The sequence below is a fragment of the Podarcis melisellensis genome, assembly GCF_964234715.1.
Source record: "Podarcis melisellensis genome assembly, chromosome: 2".
NCBI classification, from domain to species: domain Eukaryota; kingdom Metazoa; phylum Chordata; class Lepidosauria; order Squamata; family Lacertidae; genus Podarcis; species Podarcis melisellensis.
This window is the reverse complement of record NC_138529.1, coordinates 52,123,511-52,138,724: the sequence shown is the minus strand read 5'-3', so window position 1 is coordinate 52,138,724 and position 15,214 is coordinate 52,123,511. Positions and strand designations below refer to the sequence as shown.

At 42.1% G+C, this 15,214-nt stretch overlaps 1 protein-coding gene across 2 annotated transcripts in view; it reads left to right on the top strand.

Moving 5' to 3' along the window:
- Positions 1–15,214, top strand: part of STK32A (serine/threonine kinase 32A) — an 81,608-nt gene that overhangs the window by 3,640 nt on the left and 62,754 nt on the right. For both annotated transcript variants that reach the window (XM_081900127.1, XM_081900128.1), the window contains exon 2: positions 5,060–5,226. In XM_081900127.1, the coding sequence (XP_081756253.1) occupies positions 5,175–5,226 (52 nt within the window). In that variant the 5' untranslated portion in view covers positions 5,060–5,174. The remainder of the gene's footprint in view (positions 1–5,059; positions 5,227–15,214) is intronic.

The following is a 15,214-nucleotide window of genomic DNA, read 5'->3' as shown; positions in this document are numbered from 1 at the left end:
GTGAGGGAAGTTCCGCTTTTTTCCTGAGCGCCTTCAGCCAAATCTCAGCTCTGCACTTTGCACATTTGGGCCTTGTGAAAAGGTTGTGATGATGGCAGCACTTTTGTTTTACTACTAGATCAATAGCGAGAGCATGCTTTATGCTGAAATAATCTTTATTCCCAACAAAGTGGGGTGTAAAAATATTAGAGCAGTCTATGTTTCATTCTCAGTTCACACACCCTGTTCTCTTCTACACATGAGAAGCCCTGGCTGCTGCTGAGTGCATTTTTGCATGTGTGAACTGGATGGATACAAGCAGCAACAGAGAAAATTGTGCTGTTAATGGTCATGCATATGTCTCTGGATGCCGCATCTATGACTCTTCATTTAATATAACGGTGAGCTGTAGCGAAGGTTTGTTCTTGGCTATAGCTTGTAGTTAGCAAGGAGAGAGCTGAACTCCAAGCCTAAGGGCTGCACAGAAGCAAAACTGGTTAGGAGCAAAGTGGTTGCAAGCCCCTTCAGGATCCCACACCTTTGTGCACTCCCAGTACGCCATAGTTCGGCTTCTTGTGCTGTGCAAACCAGGCCATTGTCAGCACTACTTAATGCATCAAAAGGACATAACATTGTTTGATTCCCAAGACAAAATGTGAACCTTATAAAAATATGTGTGATCTTGAGGCTTTTCCCTCTGAAAAAAAAAAGTCATTCAGCAAGTTTTACCTTTCTGATGCCCCTCTTCACAAGCTTCTTATTTCCCAAGCTCTTTGTACCCCCATAAGTCCAAAGACACTCCTTGATGCAACATTGCTTCAGCGTTTCACTCACACAGGGACTAAGGAGAATAGCAGCTTCTTGAACGGGATTTCTTGAGGATACATAAGACTGGCTGGTTGGTACCTTTTGGGGGGCTTATAAAAATTATGGCAACAGATCAGGCATCAGTGGTACTGAGGTGTAATTATGTGCAGGACTGTGGTCTGTGTATCTGAATTTAAGTCTAGGTGTGTACAGACACTTCAGGTTACAGAAGCTTCAGGTTACAGACTCCGCTAACCCAGAAATAGTACCTCGGGTTAAGAACTTTACTTCAGGATGAGAACAGAAATCGTGCAGTGGCAGCAGCGGGAGGCCCCATTAGCTAAAGTTGTACCTCAGGTTAAGAACAAGTTTCAGGTTAAGAACGGACCCAGAACGAATTAAGTTCCTAACCCGAGGTACCGCTGTATTTAATAGTTTCTCTGGTGTTCTTGAAATAAGGCACCTGGCAGCGAGTTTCCTTTAAACCTGTTTGGATTAAAGCTGGTTTAGGCAGTAGGAGAGCATATTAGAATCATAGAAGTGTAGAGCTGGAAGGGATCGCCCCAAGAGTCACCGAGTCTATCCCCTGCAATGCAGGAATCCCAACTAAAGCATCCATGAGAGATGGCCACCCAAACCTCTGTTCAAAAACTTCCAAGGAAGGAGAGTTCATCACCTCTCGAAGGGAGTCCACTCCACTGTTGAACAGCTCTTACCATCAGGAAGTTCTTCCTAATGTTTAGTCAGAATCTCTTTTCTTGTAATTTGGATCCATTGGCCTGGGTCTTACACTGTGTAGCAGCAGAATACAAGCTTGGTCCCTCTTCCATGTGAGAGCCTGAAACCTAAATGTATATGAAAGACCAGAAGAGAGAAGGGTGACCACAGCTTGATCAGTGTCAGAAGCTGAAATTTTAGTATTTATTTATAAATAATAGTATGTGAAATTATGTACAGAATGGATAAAAGCATAAAAACATCACAACAAGACCAAATAAGGGGCCAGAGGACAAAAATAAATAGTGGAGCATGCAAAACAAAACAAAAACCAACTTAAAAGTAGAATGCATAAAATAGTACAGCCGGCAGCAATAAAACAATGTTTGCCTGATTTTATTGAATTATTAAAAAACACAGGTGTTTTTTGTGGGGAGAGAACACAACTTTTGTTTCCCTTTTTGGTTGCACAGAACTCTTCAGCAGAGTGGTACCAGTTTGTCAGCCACATAGGGCTAAACAAGTGGCCATGTGACAAACACATGTAGCACTTTAAAAAACATAAAAGGCAGAATACCTGAAGACTATTCTAAAGCTGTTGTATAGCAAACAGAAGAAAGTTGAGTTGAAGTGAATATTTGGTCCTGGGCAACCCTCCACCTTTCATGCCAGTTCTTAAACCTTAATATTTCCAGAATTCTGAAAAGTCTGCTCAAGCTACATTACCTGATTAGGTTTCATATTGCTGCTATAACAGGGAAAAGAATTTCTTAAGCCGTGTTTTCAGCCAATCTGCTTGACTCTCCTTCTGTTTTCTTTCCCGTTTCCTTCTGATATGCTTAAAACTCTTTCATTACCCCCTCTCTACCTCTGTAATGGTTTTCAGCCAACCAAAGGCAGCCATTATTTGCAAAGTCTTAACCACTTAAGGGAGTGACTTAGCAATTTTCATCCAAGCCCAAATCCTGAAGAATTTCACCTGGGCTCTCCAACCATAAGACAATTTTGCTTGCTTCAACTTCCTGAGTATTTAATTACCCCTCTGATTTATTTTGAAATGATGGGAACTTTGCCGAGCTCTTACAACAACAGAAACAGCTTTGCTAACATGTGCATCAATTATTTTTTGAATCAGTGCCAACATCAGAAAGATGTTGAGAGGATTTGGGGGCCCCTGTGCAAAAAGTTGAGTCTGTTGTCACGAGATATGTCTGGTACAGAACTAAGGTATGATTAAATAACGAGTGCACTTTTGATGCAGGCCTTTGTGATAATGTCCTTTGCAGAAGAGCCATGGCTCAGCTGAAGAGCATCTGCCTTGCAAGCAGAAGGCCCAGATTCAATCTCCAGCATCTCCAAGCAGGGCTGGAAGAGACACCTGTCTGAAATCTTGGAGAGCCACTGTCAGTGTAGAAAAACTGAGCTAGAGGGACCAGTGTTCTGTATGTGGCAGTTTCCTGTGCCCTCGTCCTTCCTTGCCACCTAACCTCCAGTCCTGTGAGAGCCAGCCCAGGAGGCTGGTGATATGTCCTGCTCTACAGAAGTCAGCCCTGTATTTGAAGGGCTGTCTGGTCCAAGTCCAGTTTGAAGTGAGATAATTTGAAGAAAGGAAAGTGGGAACCTTAAAGCAGCCCACCGATAGTACCCAGATAGCAAACGTAAGAGGCCTGCAGGCCCCTGGGCCCCTGGTCACTCTCTCCCCCACAATGGTGAGATGTACTATTTTTCTAGTTAAATGATAGTAATTATTTATATATCTCCACATATCAATTAACAAATGGAAACATACACCCTCTTTGGTTTTTTGGGAGTTGAGGAGGTGGTGTGTTTTCTGATTTGGGGGGATTTGTAAGTGGCTGCGCTACAGCTCTGTTATGCTGCTGGGTGAAATAACCTGTTTTTGGTGGCACTGTGGGTTGTGGGGGATAGATAAAGGTAGGATGAATCTGAATGGTACATCAAGACTTTAAAATGTTGGCTCTAGCAGAGAACTGCCACATCTGGACCTCAATAAGGCAACTCATTGAGTATAAGAAGAGTGCTGCTGGATCAGACAGACAAAAGAGCAATCTAGTCCAGGATCCTGTTCTTACAGTGACCAATCAGATGTCCATGGGAAACCTGAGATCACGACATGAGCCCATTAGCATTCTCCCCACTTGTGATGTGGTACACAGAGGCATGCTGTGCTCAGTAGACTCAGAGCATAGCCATCTTGGATACTAACCATTGAAAGCTTTGTCCTCCATGAATTTGTCTAGTCCTCCTAGAGCTGTCCAAGGTTGGTGAGCATCACTTCTTCTTGTGGAAAGAAATCCCATAGTTTAAAGAAGCTGGCCCTGGGTTCTAGTATTATGACACAGGGGGAGAACGTGTCTTTGACCACACCATTTGTATCTTAAACACCTCTAGCAAGCCTCTCCTTAACTCTTACTCACCTTTTCTCTAAACTAAAAAACCTCAAATGCTGTAAGCATTCCTCATAGGAGAGCTGCTCCAGCCCTTTGATGGTTTTGATTCCCCTTTGTTGAACCTTTTCTTGCCTCCAAGGTGGGTAAGCACTTCTTTTCAGCCTCTAAACCTGATGGGGCTGGAGTAACATTTTCTGCATTGCTTGCATTTACGTGTGCCAGGTTGAGACCTTATTAATTATGTTTACACATAAATGCTTGAAGTTCGGTCCCTGCTTCCGGGTTGCGTATCAGACAGTCCTGCAGCCAGCAGACTGCGGAAGAGACAATGAATCAAGGCACCATAATGAAAAATATCTAGCCTGATTTATGCGTTCATTGTACTTAACCACCTCATAAAGTAGCTTCCAGGTTTTTTTTTTAAAAAAAGAGAGATGTGGATACAGGCGCTTTCTGGTAACTGGTTTTATATACATGGTGGGGGCTCTCTGGTTTTTTGTTGTTGAAGTTTTATTGCAATAGAATGAGGACTATAAAACCAAGATAAAAATGGTTTCATGGGAGCAGTGCAGGGATCATGATTATAAACTGAGTCAGTAATCATGACAGCCAAATTTCTTACTTTTCCACAGAAAGAGAGGTTTGTGCTCACACACTGGAGGAATAAGAGATCAAATATATACATGGTTCTGTGTTCCTCCCTGGGGAGTTTCAGGGAATACAGTAAGAAATTTTAATATGCTTCCTTTCAAATGAAAGCAGCAAAGGTGAAGTGACACACCCTCTGTTTCTCATGTTTAGTCCGAAGCAGAATTAAGATTTTCATAAGCAAGTGGAATTTATACCAGCTTGGCTGTTCTGCATAGAAAGCAAGATGACAGCCACACTAGTAGAATCATGCAAAGACATAGGGGTGATCTTGTTGAGGTAGTCAGAGAAAAGTCAATAGGTCTACTAGGAGAGAGAAAAATCTGTCAGCATCAGTGACCTTGTGTGTCCTTTTTAAGGGCTTCTCCCCCTTCCATTTATTTTTTATTAACACTCCTGTCAAAATGTGACAAATTTGTGTGGTTCATACAGTTTTTCAGTTTTGATGTCAGCTGTGTCCCCCCCCTCCTTCCTTTCTGTTTTTCCCTCCCCACTAGGGTCCACCGGCAGGAAGATCTACAGATCTGCCAACTCTGAGTGAGTTAATAACTCGCTCTTAGCACTTTGAATTTAAAGGATGATGTAAGTGAGGAGCTTCCAGCCAAATCCAACATGGGCGCAAACACCTCCAGCAAGTCACCACCGTTTGACGAGAACGAAGACGGTAAGAACACTGTGTGGTGTTTGAAATAGCTTTGCTCAGTAAGACACTGGGAGAGAGAGGTGCCTGAGAAATCCTACATTGCAGCGCCTTTTAAAGCACTGCCTCTCCGTCACGGGCCAGGCAGCACAGATATCTCTTCAATTTGTGTCATTGTTGTTAATCCCCCTTTGGGGAACTAAATGAATATCTGGTTTGGGTGGTAATTTAGTTTGTAGCATGAAGCTCTTTTGGACTTTAAAATGGTAAAATATCATTATTTAGGAGGAGCAAAATTCAAAAGAACTTGGGTAGTATTTTAGAGTCATTCCAAGGACTCGAAACATTATGCCTCAAAACATTATACCCCGCCCTCCCGACCTTGGCTGGGGAGGGCGGGGTATAAATAAAAAATTATTATTATTATTATTATTATTATTATTATTATTATTATTATTATTAGGTGCTTTCTCCCCAACCCCCCACCTCCACCACGAATGGCTCCATTAGTCCTTAAGGAGGTGGAAAAATATGTCGCAGGGGTGAAACGGGGCTTTTGGTCTAATCACTAATCTGCCCTCTCCCTTTAGCATTTTCCATCCAGAGCAAGGGCCTTCTCAGTAGTGGTGCCCATCTTGTGGAATGACCTCCCGTCAGATGTCAAAGGAATAAACATTATATAGACATTTGAAGGCAGACGTGTATGGGGAAGCTTTTAATGTGTGATGTTCTGTTGTGTTTTTGTATATTCTGTTGGAAGCCACCCAGAGTGGCTTGGACAACCCAGGCAGATGGGCGGGGTACAAAAAACAAATTGTTGTTGCTGTTAAATTGATGCCAGAGCTATCACAAGGCTAACTCAACCCTATGAAACTCACTCCTGCAACACCTCCTTATTCCAGGGTGTTTTTTTTTCACTTTTGCATGGCGCCTACCTATATATTTTGGAATTATAAAGAAATATTTATATAGTGGTACCTCGGGTTGCATACGCTTCAGGTTACATACGCTTCAGGTTACAGACTCTGCTAACCCAGAAATAGTGCTTCAAGTTAAGAACTTTGCTTCAGGATGAGAACAGAAATTGTGCTCCGGTGGCGCGGCAGCAGCAGGAGGCCCCATTAGCTAAGTGGTGCTTCAGGTTAAGAACAGTTTCAGGTTAAGAACGGACCTCCAGAACGAATTAAGTACTTACCCCGAGGTACCACTGTATAAAGATATATTTATAATCTTATACAGTGGGGTTGCAGAACTTTGTTGTTGTTTTTCCTTGTGTCAGGTGTCTGGGACCTGAACAGTTCCTGCCCCTTGGAAAAAAAGAGGCTTTTAAACTGTCTCCTTTGAGCAATGCTCTTTTTCAGTACAAGTTCTGGCGCTACAAGACCCCTCCTTCTGCCAACAGCTTTGGAGCCGGTCACTCTTCACAACAAAGTCACAGCTGACACAGCAGGTTTTCCCTCCGTCTGATTTAAAGGGGAGCGATGCTTAGGGGGGAGTCTGCACAACCCAGGCAAGCTGTGCTCACCTAAGAGGCCTGAGAGCAGCTCGCACAGGCACTTTTGTAGCAACTCATGAAATGAGATGCAACTGAAAGGTCAGGGCAATGAACTGGATCCACTTTGGCACAGTGTTCTGCAAAGTAGCACGTATCATGCTCTCCTGTACTTCGGTTCGGGGTTTTGCGCCCTGCAGGGTCCCCATGTAGCTGAGGCTCTGTTCCAAATCTTGCTCCCTCACTGCACTGGATAGTTGGGCTGCCTTTAGGCCAAAGACTCCCTTGTGCCTCTGGTCAGTCCATGTCCTCATGGAATCCCAGGACTTAATCTGAGTTGGAGTTCACCACAGATTAGAGCCAGTTCTTATCTTGAGAGTTCAGCCCTGGAACATGTGAGGTAATAACTGAGTGCCTTTAACCATGCTCAGATTGGTTTTGCTACACGGCCAACACGCATACTTCTGGTATTGAGGAGAAGTTATTCTAAGGAAGCCCTGGCATCTTTTGTCTGAGATATTAACCACGGATGGAATTTTTTCGTAATGTAATTGTGATCATTGAATGCAAGGTTGGAGTTGCCGGTGATGCCCAGAGCATTTGAGGATTAAACACCTAACACACACACACACACACACACACACACACACACACACACACACACACACAGAAGCAGGGAACTGGGGGCTGCATCACAATATGGGAAATGGTATTGGTATGACTTTGGCGTAGGAAACTCTGTGTGTGCATTGTCATATGTGATTAATGCCAAGCGTGTGTTTTGCTGGGCAACCTTCATGCCTACACTGTGTGCACAGGGCAAAATACACACATCTACATTTATGAAGACACATGCTAATTTGGAAGTAATATCTGTGTTTGAAATGTGTCACAGGTAAAGATGCTAATTTTATGGTGTCTTGCCTGGCTAATGTATGGAGTGAAGCAGAAGCGCAAGGAAAGTGTAGATCAAAGGACCCATCTTCTCTAGCCAGGAAAAAAGAAACTAAAGCCTTCTTATGGTGCCTGCAGTGCACTTAAATGCTGTTCCTTCTGAAAGTACAGCAATTTGTTCCAGTAGTGTATTCTTCTCTAATCTCCCAAATCATTTTGTTCTGATTCTGTAATAATCATTGCAGCCAATTTCCTCTCCATGAACCTAAGACCAAATTTCATTCATTTAAAAAAAAAAAAATTCTGATCCTCAGTGCACTCCGCAAGCATGGATATTTCAAGCATGGAACTGCTGGCACAAATTATTTGATGATTAGGTTGATTGTGTACTTAGGAAATTTATGGTGATGCCCTCTGAATGTCATAATTTTCATTACTGCATGCCGTACTGCTGGACCCTGTGTTAAATGCTGAGTAAGTGTGTGGACAACAATTCCCTCCATATTTGGCTAGAGTGACTGTGGGCTTTGTTTCAAAATTAATAGTGCTATTGTTTGGGTTTTTTGGTTTTGTGTATGCATGCATTAAAGTAATTGAAAACTATGATGGGGCAATGCCACCCTGAAATTATCCTGGGAACTGCAAATTATATTCTTGTGCATGCAAGCATTTTGTATTGGCATCTGTTGTAAAGCAGTCTCTGGTGCAGTCTCAGCAGTATTGATAGATGTTTTTGTTTTGCACTTTTCTGAGAGTGGGAAACCTGAGGAGGAAATTCTGTAGTCCTATGGTACACCCTCTCCGTCTTAGTCAGATATGGTACCCATAGACTTATAGGGTGTCTGTGTGCATAAACACTAGTAACTGATGAGTTTGAGAAACACAGGCATACTGAAAAAACGTGGGAAGAATCCACATTAAAAACAGTTGAAAGTGGTTTGATTGGGGCATCGGCACCACTTCTCATGGCACACAAATATTTATTTTATACTGGTCAATATGTTGTGCAGGGATTTAGGGGATCTTAGCTGATTGGTAGCACATCTGCCTTGCATGCAGCAGGTCCCAGTTTCAATTCCCAGCATCTCACGTAGGAAGATGTCCCCCTGCCTAAAACCCTGGAGAGCCACTGTCACTCAGAGTAGACAATATTGAGCTGGATGAACCAATAGTCTTGACTCCTTAGAATGGCAGCTACGTATGTTCTGGCAAAGCAAAGATTCAAGAAAAACCCTGCACAGCCTTTCTAAAAGAGGCGGAAGTGGGATGAACAGGCACACCATGAGCAGGTATTCCCCCATTCATGCTGCTTTAAGCTCTGTGGAAAAAGAGGCTCCAGAATGTTAGGATTGGTGGACTGGAGGCAAGCAAATGCTTCAACCAGCAGTCAAGCAAGGATAGGCAGTCTTCAGTGTCACTCAGACTCAGGAAACCAGACCAGAGTAGATAACATTACAGAGCCTTATCGGGACACTGTAGATCTTTGTTTCACTTGAATCTCACTGGGTTGAAAGCTGCTGTACCACCCTATAGATTAGCTTAGTTTTGTTTGTAGTATTTATATACCACTTCATATACCCAGAGTTGGCCCTAAGCAATAGTAAAATGCAAAACACATTTTAAAAAATGAGCAAAACAATAAAAATATAAAATATCATAGAGTTGGAAGGGATCCTGAGGATCATCTAGTCTAGTCCAACCCCCAGCAAAGCAGGAATATGGACCCATATGGGGATCAAACCCATGACCTTGGTGATAATAGCACCACACTCTAACCAACTGCATGTTCATCCAAAGAAAAAGTTGTATCATACAGCACACCCTGTCTAAACAGTATGAACCCTAGTAGACACCCAAAGGCCAGCCATCAATGCTCTCCAAATGCCTGCATGTGGTGGTGCTGCAATGCAGCAGAGATCAGACCAGGAGTTCCTTCCACCTCCAAATGACCACTATGGTGCAGGGTTAAGGTGCTTGGGCTTTGCTGCTGCAGCCCCCTGGTTAAGGTTACTTCCACAGTGTGCTAGTCCTTTGATGGTGAGAAACCTTTGTTGATAAATCTGCCAACTGCAGGGCTTTCTCAAGTCTTTTCTTCAAGCATGTAACTTGGATACAGACTATCTTCTTCTTCTTAAAACAATGCCTTAAGAAGCTGGGAACTTCTCAGCAACACTGGGTAGTGCTCCCAAGATGAAGATGTAAAAAATTAAGACACCAATATTTTAAAGGGAATCCATTACATTGTAGGGAAGTGTGAGACAATGAGGGAAATCCATAATGTTAGGCGAGGCAGCAATCTTGTGTGGGTAAGATGATCTTCCTTTAAAATATTTCACATTTAAGCAACCACATTATGCCTTTTGTGATCTGTGACCCATGCAGCAACAGTATTCAAGATTAATCTGCTGCCTAGACACCATCAGTCTTATAGGAGAGGTCTTTTCCCGTGAAAGGGGCCAGCTTTTGAAGCCTCACGGCTGTCTTTAGGGTTCTTCAAGGAATCATAAAACAGACCCAAGTTGGCACTTCCATTGATAAACAGCATCTTTATGATGCCTGAAAGTGGTTGCTTCCTGATTAATAAAAGGGGCTGCTTGATCATGGGTGTTTATTCCCGGAAATGTGTGCAGAAACTAAATACTGAATAGAGCCACAAACTCCAGTCTGAAAATGGACTAATTGAGCCTCCCCTCTTCCCCTGATTCACCACCATCTCAAAACTTGTGTTTGGACCATTTGGACAAGCTTCACCGTATCCTGTTTACCCTTCCCTGTTTATTCCCATCTTTTCCCCTTCAAGCCTCTTCCTTTCAGCATGCATTTAGTTCTGGTTTGGACCAAATCTTTGTGTCTCCTCTACCTGCAGCTTTCACCTTTAGTCAGAGCATGAGCCTTCTCTTGGTTCTCATTTCATTCTGAAGTACAGGTTGCTCACAACTTATGCACATTTAACTTGTGCTCATTCAGCTTTATGCACTTGGCATAATAATAATAATAATAGGGGTGGGCATCTAGGAAAAAGACTTTGGCAATCCTACATGCCATTGAACCCAATGTGTTTTGACTATACGCACACCTGCCTGGGTTTTGAGATCTTCATGGGAGGCGCTTCTCCAGGTCCCGCTACCTTCACAAGCATGATTGGTGGAGATGCAGGAAAGGGAATTCTCAGTAGCTGCTCCCAGACTTTGGAACTCCCTAGGAAAGCTGGCTCCTTCCTGGTTGTCCCTCCACTAGCAGATGAATTGACTTGGGGAATTGATTCATTTTAATTAAAGGGTTGGTGCCATGCTGTTTTTATTGTAATTGTGGGTATCTTTTAAACAGATTTTATATATGTATATAGTTTTGATTCTATTAATGCTTAATTATATTTAAATAATTGCTTTTGATATGTTTTTTGCAGTTCTTGTTTTTATCTATAAGCTGCCTTGAGTCCCATCAGACTCAAAAGGAAAAAGGAAAAAGGCAGAGTAATAACAATAACAATAATTTCAACCAAGAGATACTGACCTTTTGGTCATAATCCCAAAGTATTAGAGAATGCCACCCTTGGATGCATTACAATAAAATGCAGCCATCAGGGCTTGGTATATGGCACAAGCCCTCTTGCTTCTGTCCCAAGGTGATTCTACCACTTGTTATTGCAGTAGCTGTCCATCTGTAGTTTAGGCAGTGAAGTTTATGAATTAATTCACTTAGGGTAAGTAATGTTGCTAGTGCTCTGTGATTCTGTGTACTTTGGGCTTGTGGGTGAAAGGTGTACTGACAAACAGCATTTAATCTAATATAACAACTGTTTTATACTCATTTCCAGTTAGGAAAACAGGAGCACAGAAGTGGCGTGTTGATTGGCGCATTTGCTGCCAGCATTTTTTGCTGCAACACTGATTTCCCAAGTCCTGTTTTTCCTTTGTCTGTTAGCTTAGCCTTAAAGCAACAAGGAACACATCAGGTTTGGGTAGCTAAATAATAACAACGTCCTAGTAAAAGATGCTTCTGTTGAATTTGCCAGCACCTTTTCTTCTTTCCACATATTGGCATGGCAAGTCATTATCAGTAAACATTTATCACTTATGTCACTGCTGGTGTTCAGGTTACAGTATCAAGGGATTCATTATTCATGTCGTTTGGACCAGTGCATTGAAGGTATGCCTCTTTAGGGGATGGGAGCTAACAAAAGAATACATTTCGGGCAGAGACTCAAATTTAATTAACTCACTTTCTCCTCTCTGAACTCTCCTCTCCTTGCCCATCTCTAGAAAAACAACGATGATTAGATGAATTTTAGCAAGCGACTTTTCAAGACGGACTCTGTCACTATATTAGGAGATGGTCCCTGAGTCATGGGCATAGCCAGGATTTATTTAAGAGAGGCAGGCTTTATATGGGGAGAGGAGAGGCAGAACCGAGTTATCTGTGACACAATTAATCAGCTAGTTAAGTATTTGCATGGAGTGTTGGGATAGGAATGGGAAGATCTGGGCTCAAATCCCTGTTCATCTATGACGCATGGCCCTGCTATTGTTATTAGAGTAGAAGAAGGGTAGTCTGCAATTGGTTTTAAAAAGAGAATAAAAGAATGATGCATTGGAATAGCACCATTTCCTTCAACTTGCTTGGGGCAGGCTACGTGTGGTTGCTCTGTTTCATTGTCACAAAAACAGAGGGAAATTACTTGCCCAAGGCCACTCAAGAGGACAGATTTGTAGTGGTTAAATAATCTGACCTCTGCTGAACATTTAAAGCCAGAGCCCTGCTGTTTTAACCAGTGGCTATTCTTACAATGGCCAGCTGGATGCCTATGCAAAACCCCAAAGCAAGACCTGAGCAAAAGAGCATTCTCCCCTCTTGTGGCATTCAGAGGCATATTGCCTTCAACAGTGGTGGCAGAACATAGCCATTGATACTGGTACCCATTGATAGCCTTATCCTTCATGAATTTGTCTAATCGTCATTTAAGGTCATCCAAGGTGGTGGCTATCACTAACCTGTGAAGAAATGAAATTCATAGTTGTGTGAAGAAGTACTTTCTTTTGCTTGTCCTGATTCATCCAACATTCAGTGAACTTCCATGAAGTTCATTGAATGGCTTTGGGCAAGCCACTTGCTGCAGGTTGTTAGATAAAATGGGATGATCCCATGTACCATAATTCCATATAATAAATTTGCTTGCCAATTTGGGGGTGGGGGCATGGCAAGCAAATGTTTCCTAGATTGTTTTTTCAGAAGTGTTCAAGACTCAAGTGCTCAACATTATCTAAGGGTATACAATGTGTCAATAAGATATTGTAAGCAAGTTGTTGGCAATAGGTTTTTGTTTGTGTGTGTGTTTTAAAAAAACTTACTGCATTTTTCCTGGAAAGGATAAATACTGATTAAATGGGGTGGGGGAATATGGGCTGGCATTTTGATGCTATAAATGTTGTGTGGATGCTGCAAAAAACTGCATGCATGAGGAGCAGCCACCCTAAGATAAACATATTTTTGGAAGTGTCCAGTGAAAAAAGAAAGATAAAGAAAAAATGAACAATTGCATCTCAACTCTAAACCTACTGCTGTCCAAACAGTTAAAATCATCATCATCATCATCATCATCATCATCATCATCATTTTCATCCCAAATGCTGATCTGTAGATTTTTCCACACAGATCCAAGCTATTTAAACTGGCAAAACATTTGTAGAATGGAGTCATATTGCAAGAGCAAAAGACTGATATCCTCTTAGATTTTGTAAGAAAAGACACAATCACTTCATCAAGAGCCCTTGCAAAGCGCATTAATGTTCAAGTCCCATTGGAAATGATGATACTACGTGGTAAAGGTACAGAGAACTAATTTATACAGGGCTGAAAATGGCAAAGGGGGCTTGCCCCATAGTTGTGAATATAGCTGTGATACACACACACACACACACACACTGTTTCTGGCCTGCATAATTAAGGAAATGCAATTTATAGGGAAATATCTGATTCTAATTACTTGCCAAAAGTAATTTATCTCACTATTGACAGGTTAAGCTCTTCAATATTTGGGTTTTCTTGCCATTAATTGAACTCTTCAAATACATTTTCACAATAATTATAGCAGAGGCAATTACCTGATTTCCAGAGGCAATTAAAGGCCAGTTTTGTGCTGCCTGACATTTGTTTCTAAACCAAGGTTATGTTTGTCTCTGGAAGGTCTGTTCTGGGGTTGTCTGCTCTAGGAGCAAGCAAGTGCTGTTGTAGATTGCAAGTGGACACATAGTGAATACATGTGGGTACACAGTGGTGTAGGGTGTCCAGGCAGAGATACTGCAGCAGCAAGGAAAGGACTAGGCGATGGAACCAACAGCTGAGGCAGTAGTATGGATGGAGGTGCCACCAAGCCTCAGAGTCTAGACGTTGTCTGAATGTTGTGGAGTGTCTTGAAGCAAGGATTCTTCAGCTCCAAGTGCCACTGTGTTTCACCATGCAGATGCTATAGGGGTGATATGGCAGCAGGGTTCAAGAGAAAGACCAGTAGGGTTCACTCAAGCATGCCACATACTATTTTTAATTAGTTATTTAAACACAATAAAACTTATTCATCCCATTTTTTGGCCCCACTAAGGGCTCCACATATATAATTGTATCATAATCCTTACAACAGCCATGTAAGGCAGGCCAGGGTTATTATCCCTGCATTGCAGATGTGGGCTGACAGTCATCAAGAGAATTTTGGGGGTGCTGAAATTTGAACTGCAGGCTTCCCAGCTCATTCTTTTTGCAACTTCCCAGTGCCAGCTCTGTAAATAAGCAGAGAAAATTGCTGAGGTGTGTTCTGTCTTCCTGACTGTTCCCAGAATGTGTCTTCATTGGACCAGCTTTATATTACGCCAGTCACTCTTCCTAATCACTATGACCTATCTATCTATATTCCTGCCCTTTGTGATTATAGTCATTGCTGGATATCAATATGCCTTTGTTTCTTTTCTCAGTCTGCTTCCTTGAGCAACTTTAAAATACACTGTGAACCTATGAGGTCTTTCCCTTTTAATTTGCTTATCCCAATATCAATCTAGCCACAGAAACCTATTATTTGCAGTTTAAGGAGTCAGTGATCCCATTTGTGGTCATTCTTGACTTCCATTGGTGAGATCAAGATAAAGACCTGGAAAAACCGGGGTTCATTTTCTGTGGGACTAGGCCAGCATTTGGGATTATTCATTGCTATTAGATTTTCCAAAGTGTTTAGAAGCAGCTTTGTTGGTATGGGTGTGTGGGTGTATCTGTGACCAGACTTCCAAAATAACTTGGCTAGTGATTCATAAGGGCTTAGTACCCAGCAGTTAATGTGTAATAGCTACGTTGTTAATAGTTCAATCCTATGCGTTTTTACTTGGAAGTAAGAGCAAGTATGAGACTCACTCCACAAGGAAATGTTTATAGGGTTACCACCTAAAGCCATTTTCACTCAAGAGGTTTATGCATGTTGCTCTGTGAAACTGAAATTGTCCTGCATGCTCAACCACATCACAAATGCCTTTGTTCTGAACATGCAGTGAGCCTACTGCTCTGAAATATATTACTAATGTCTGACGCTACGTCTGGACTAGAATCTGCCTGGATTGTTTCTACCTGTATACTGGCTACAAGATCAGT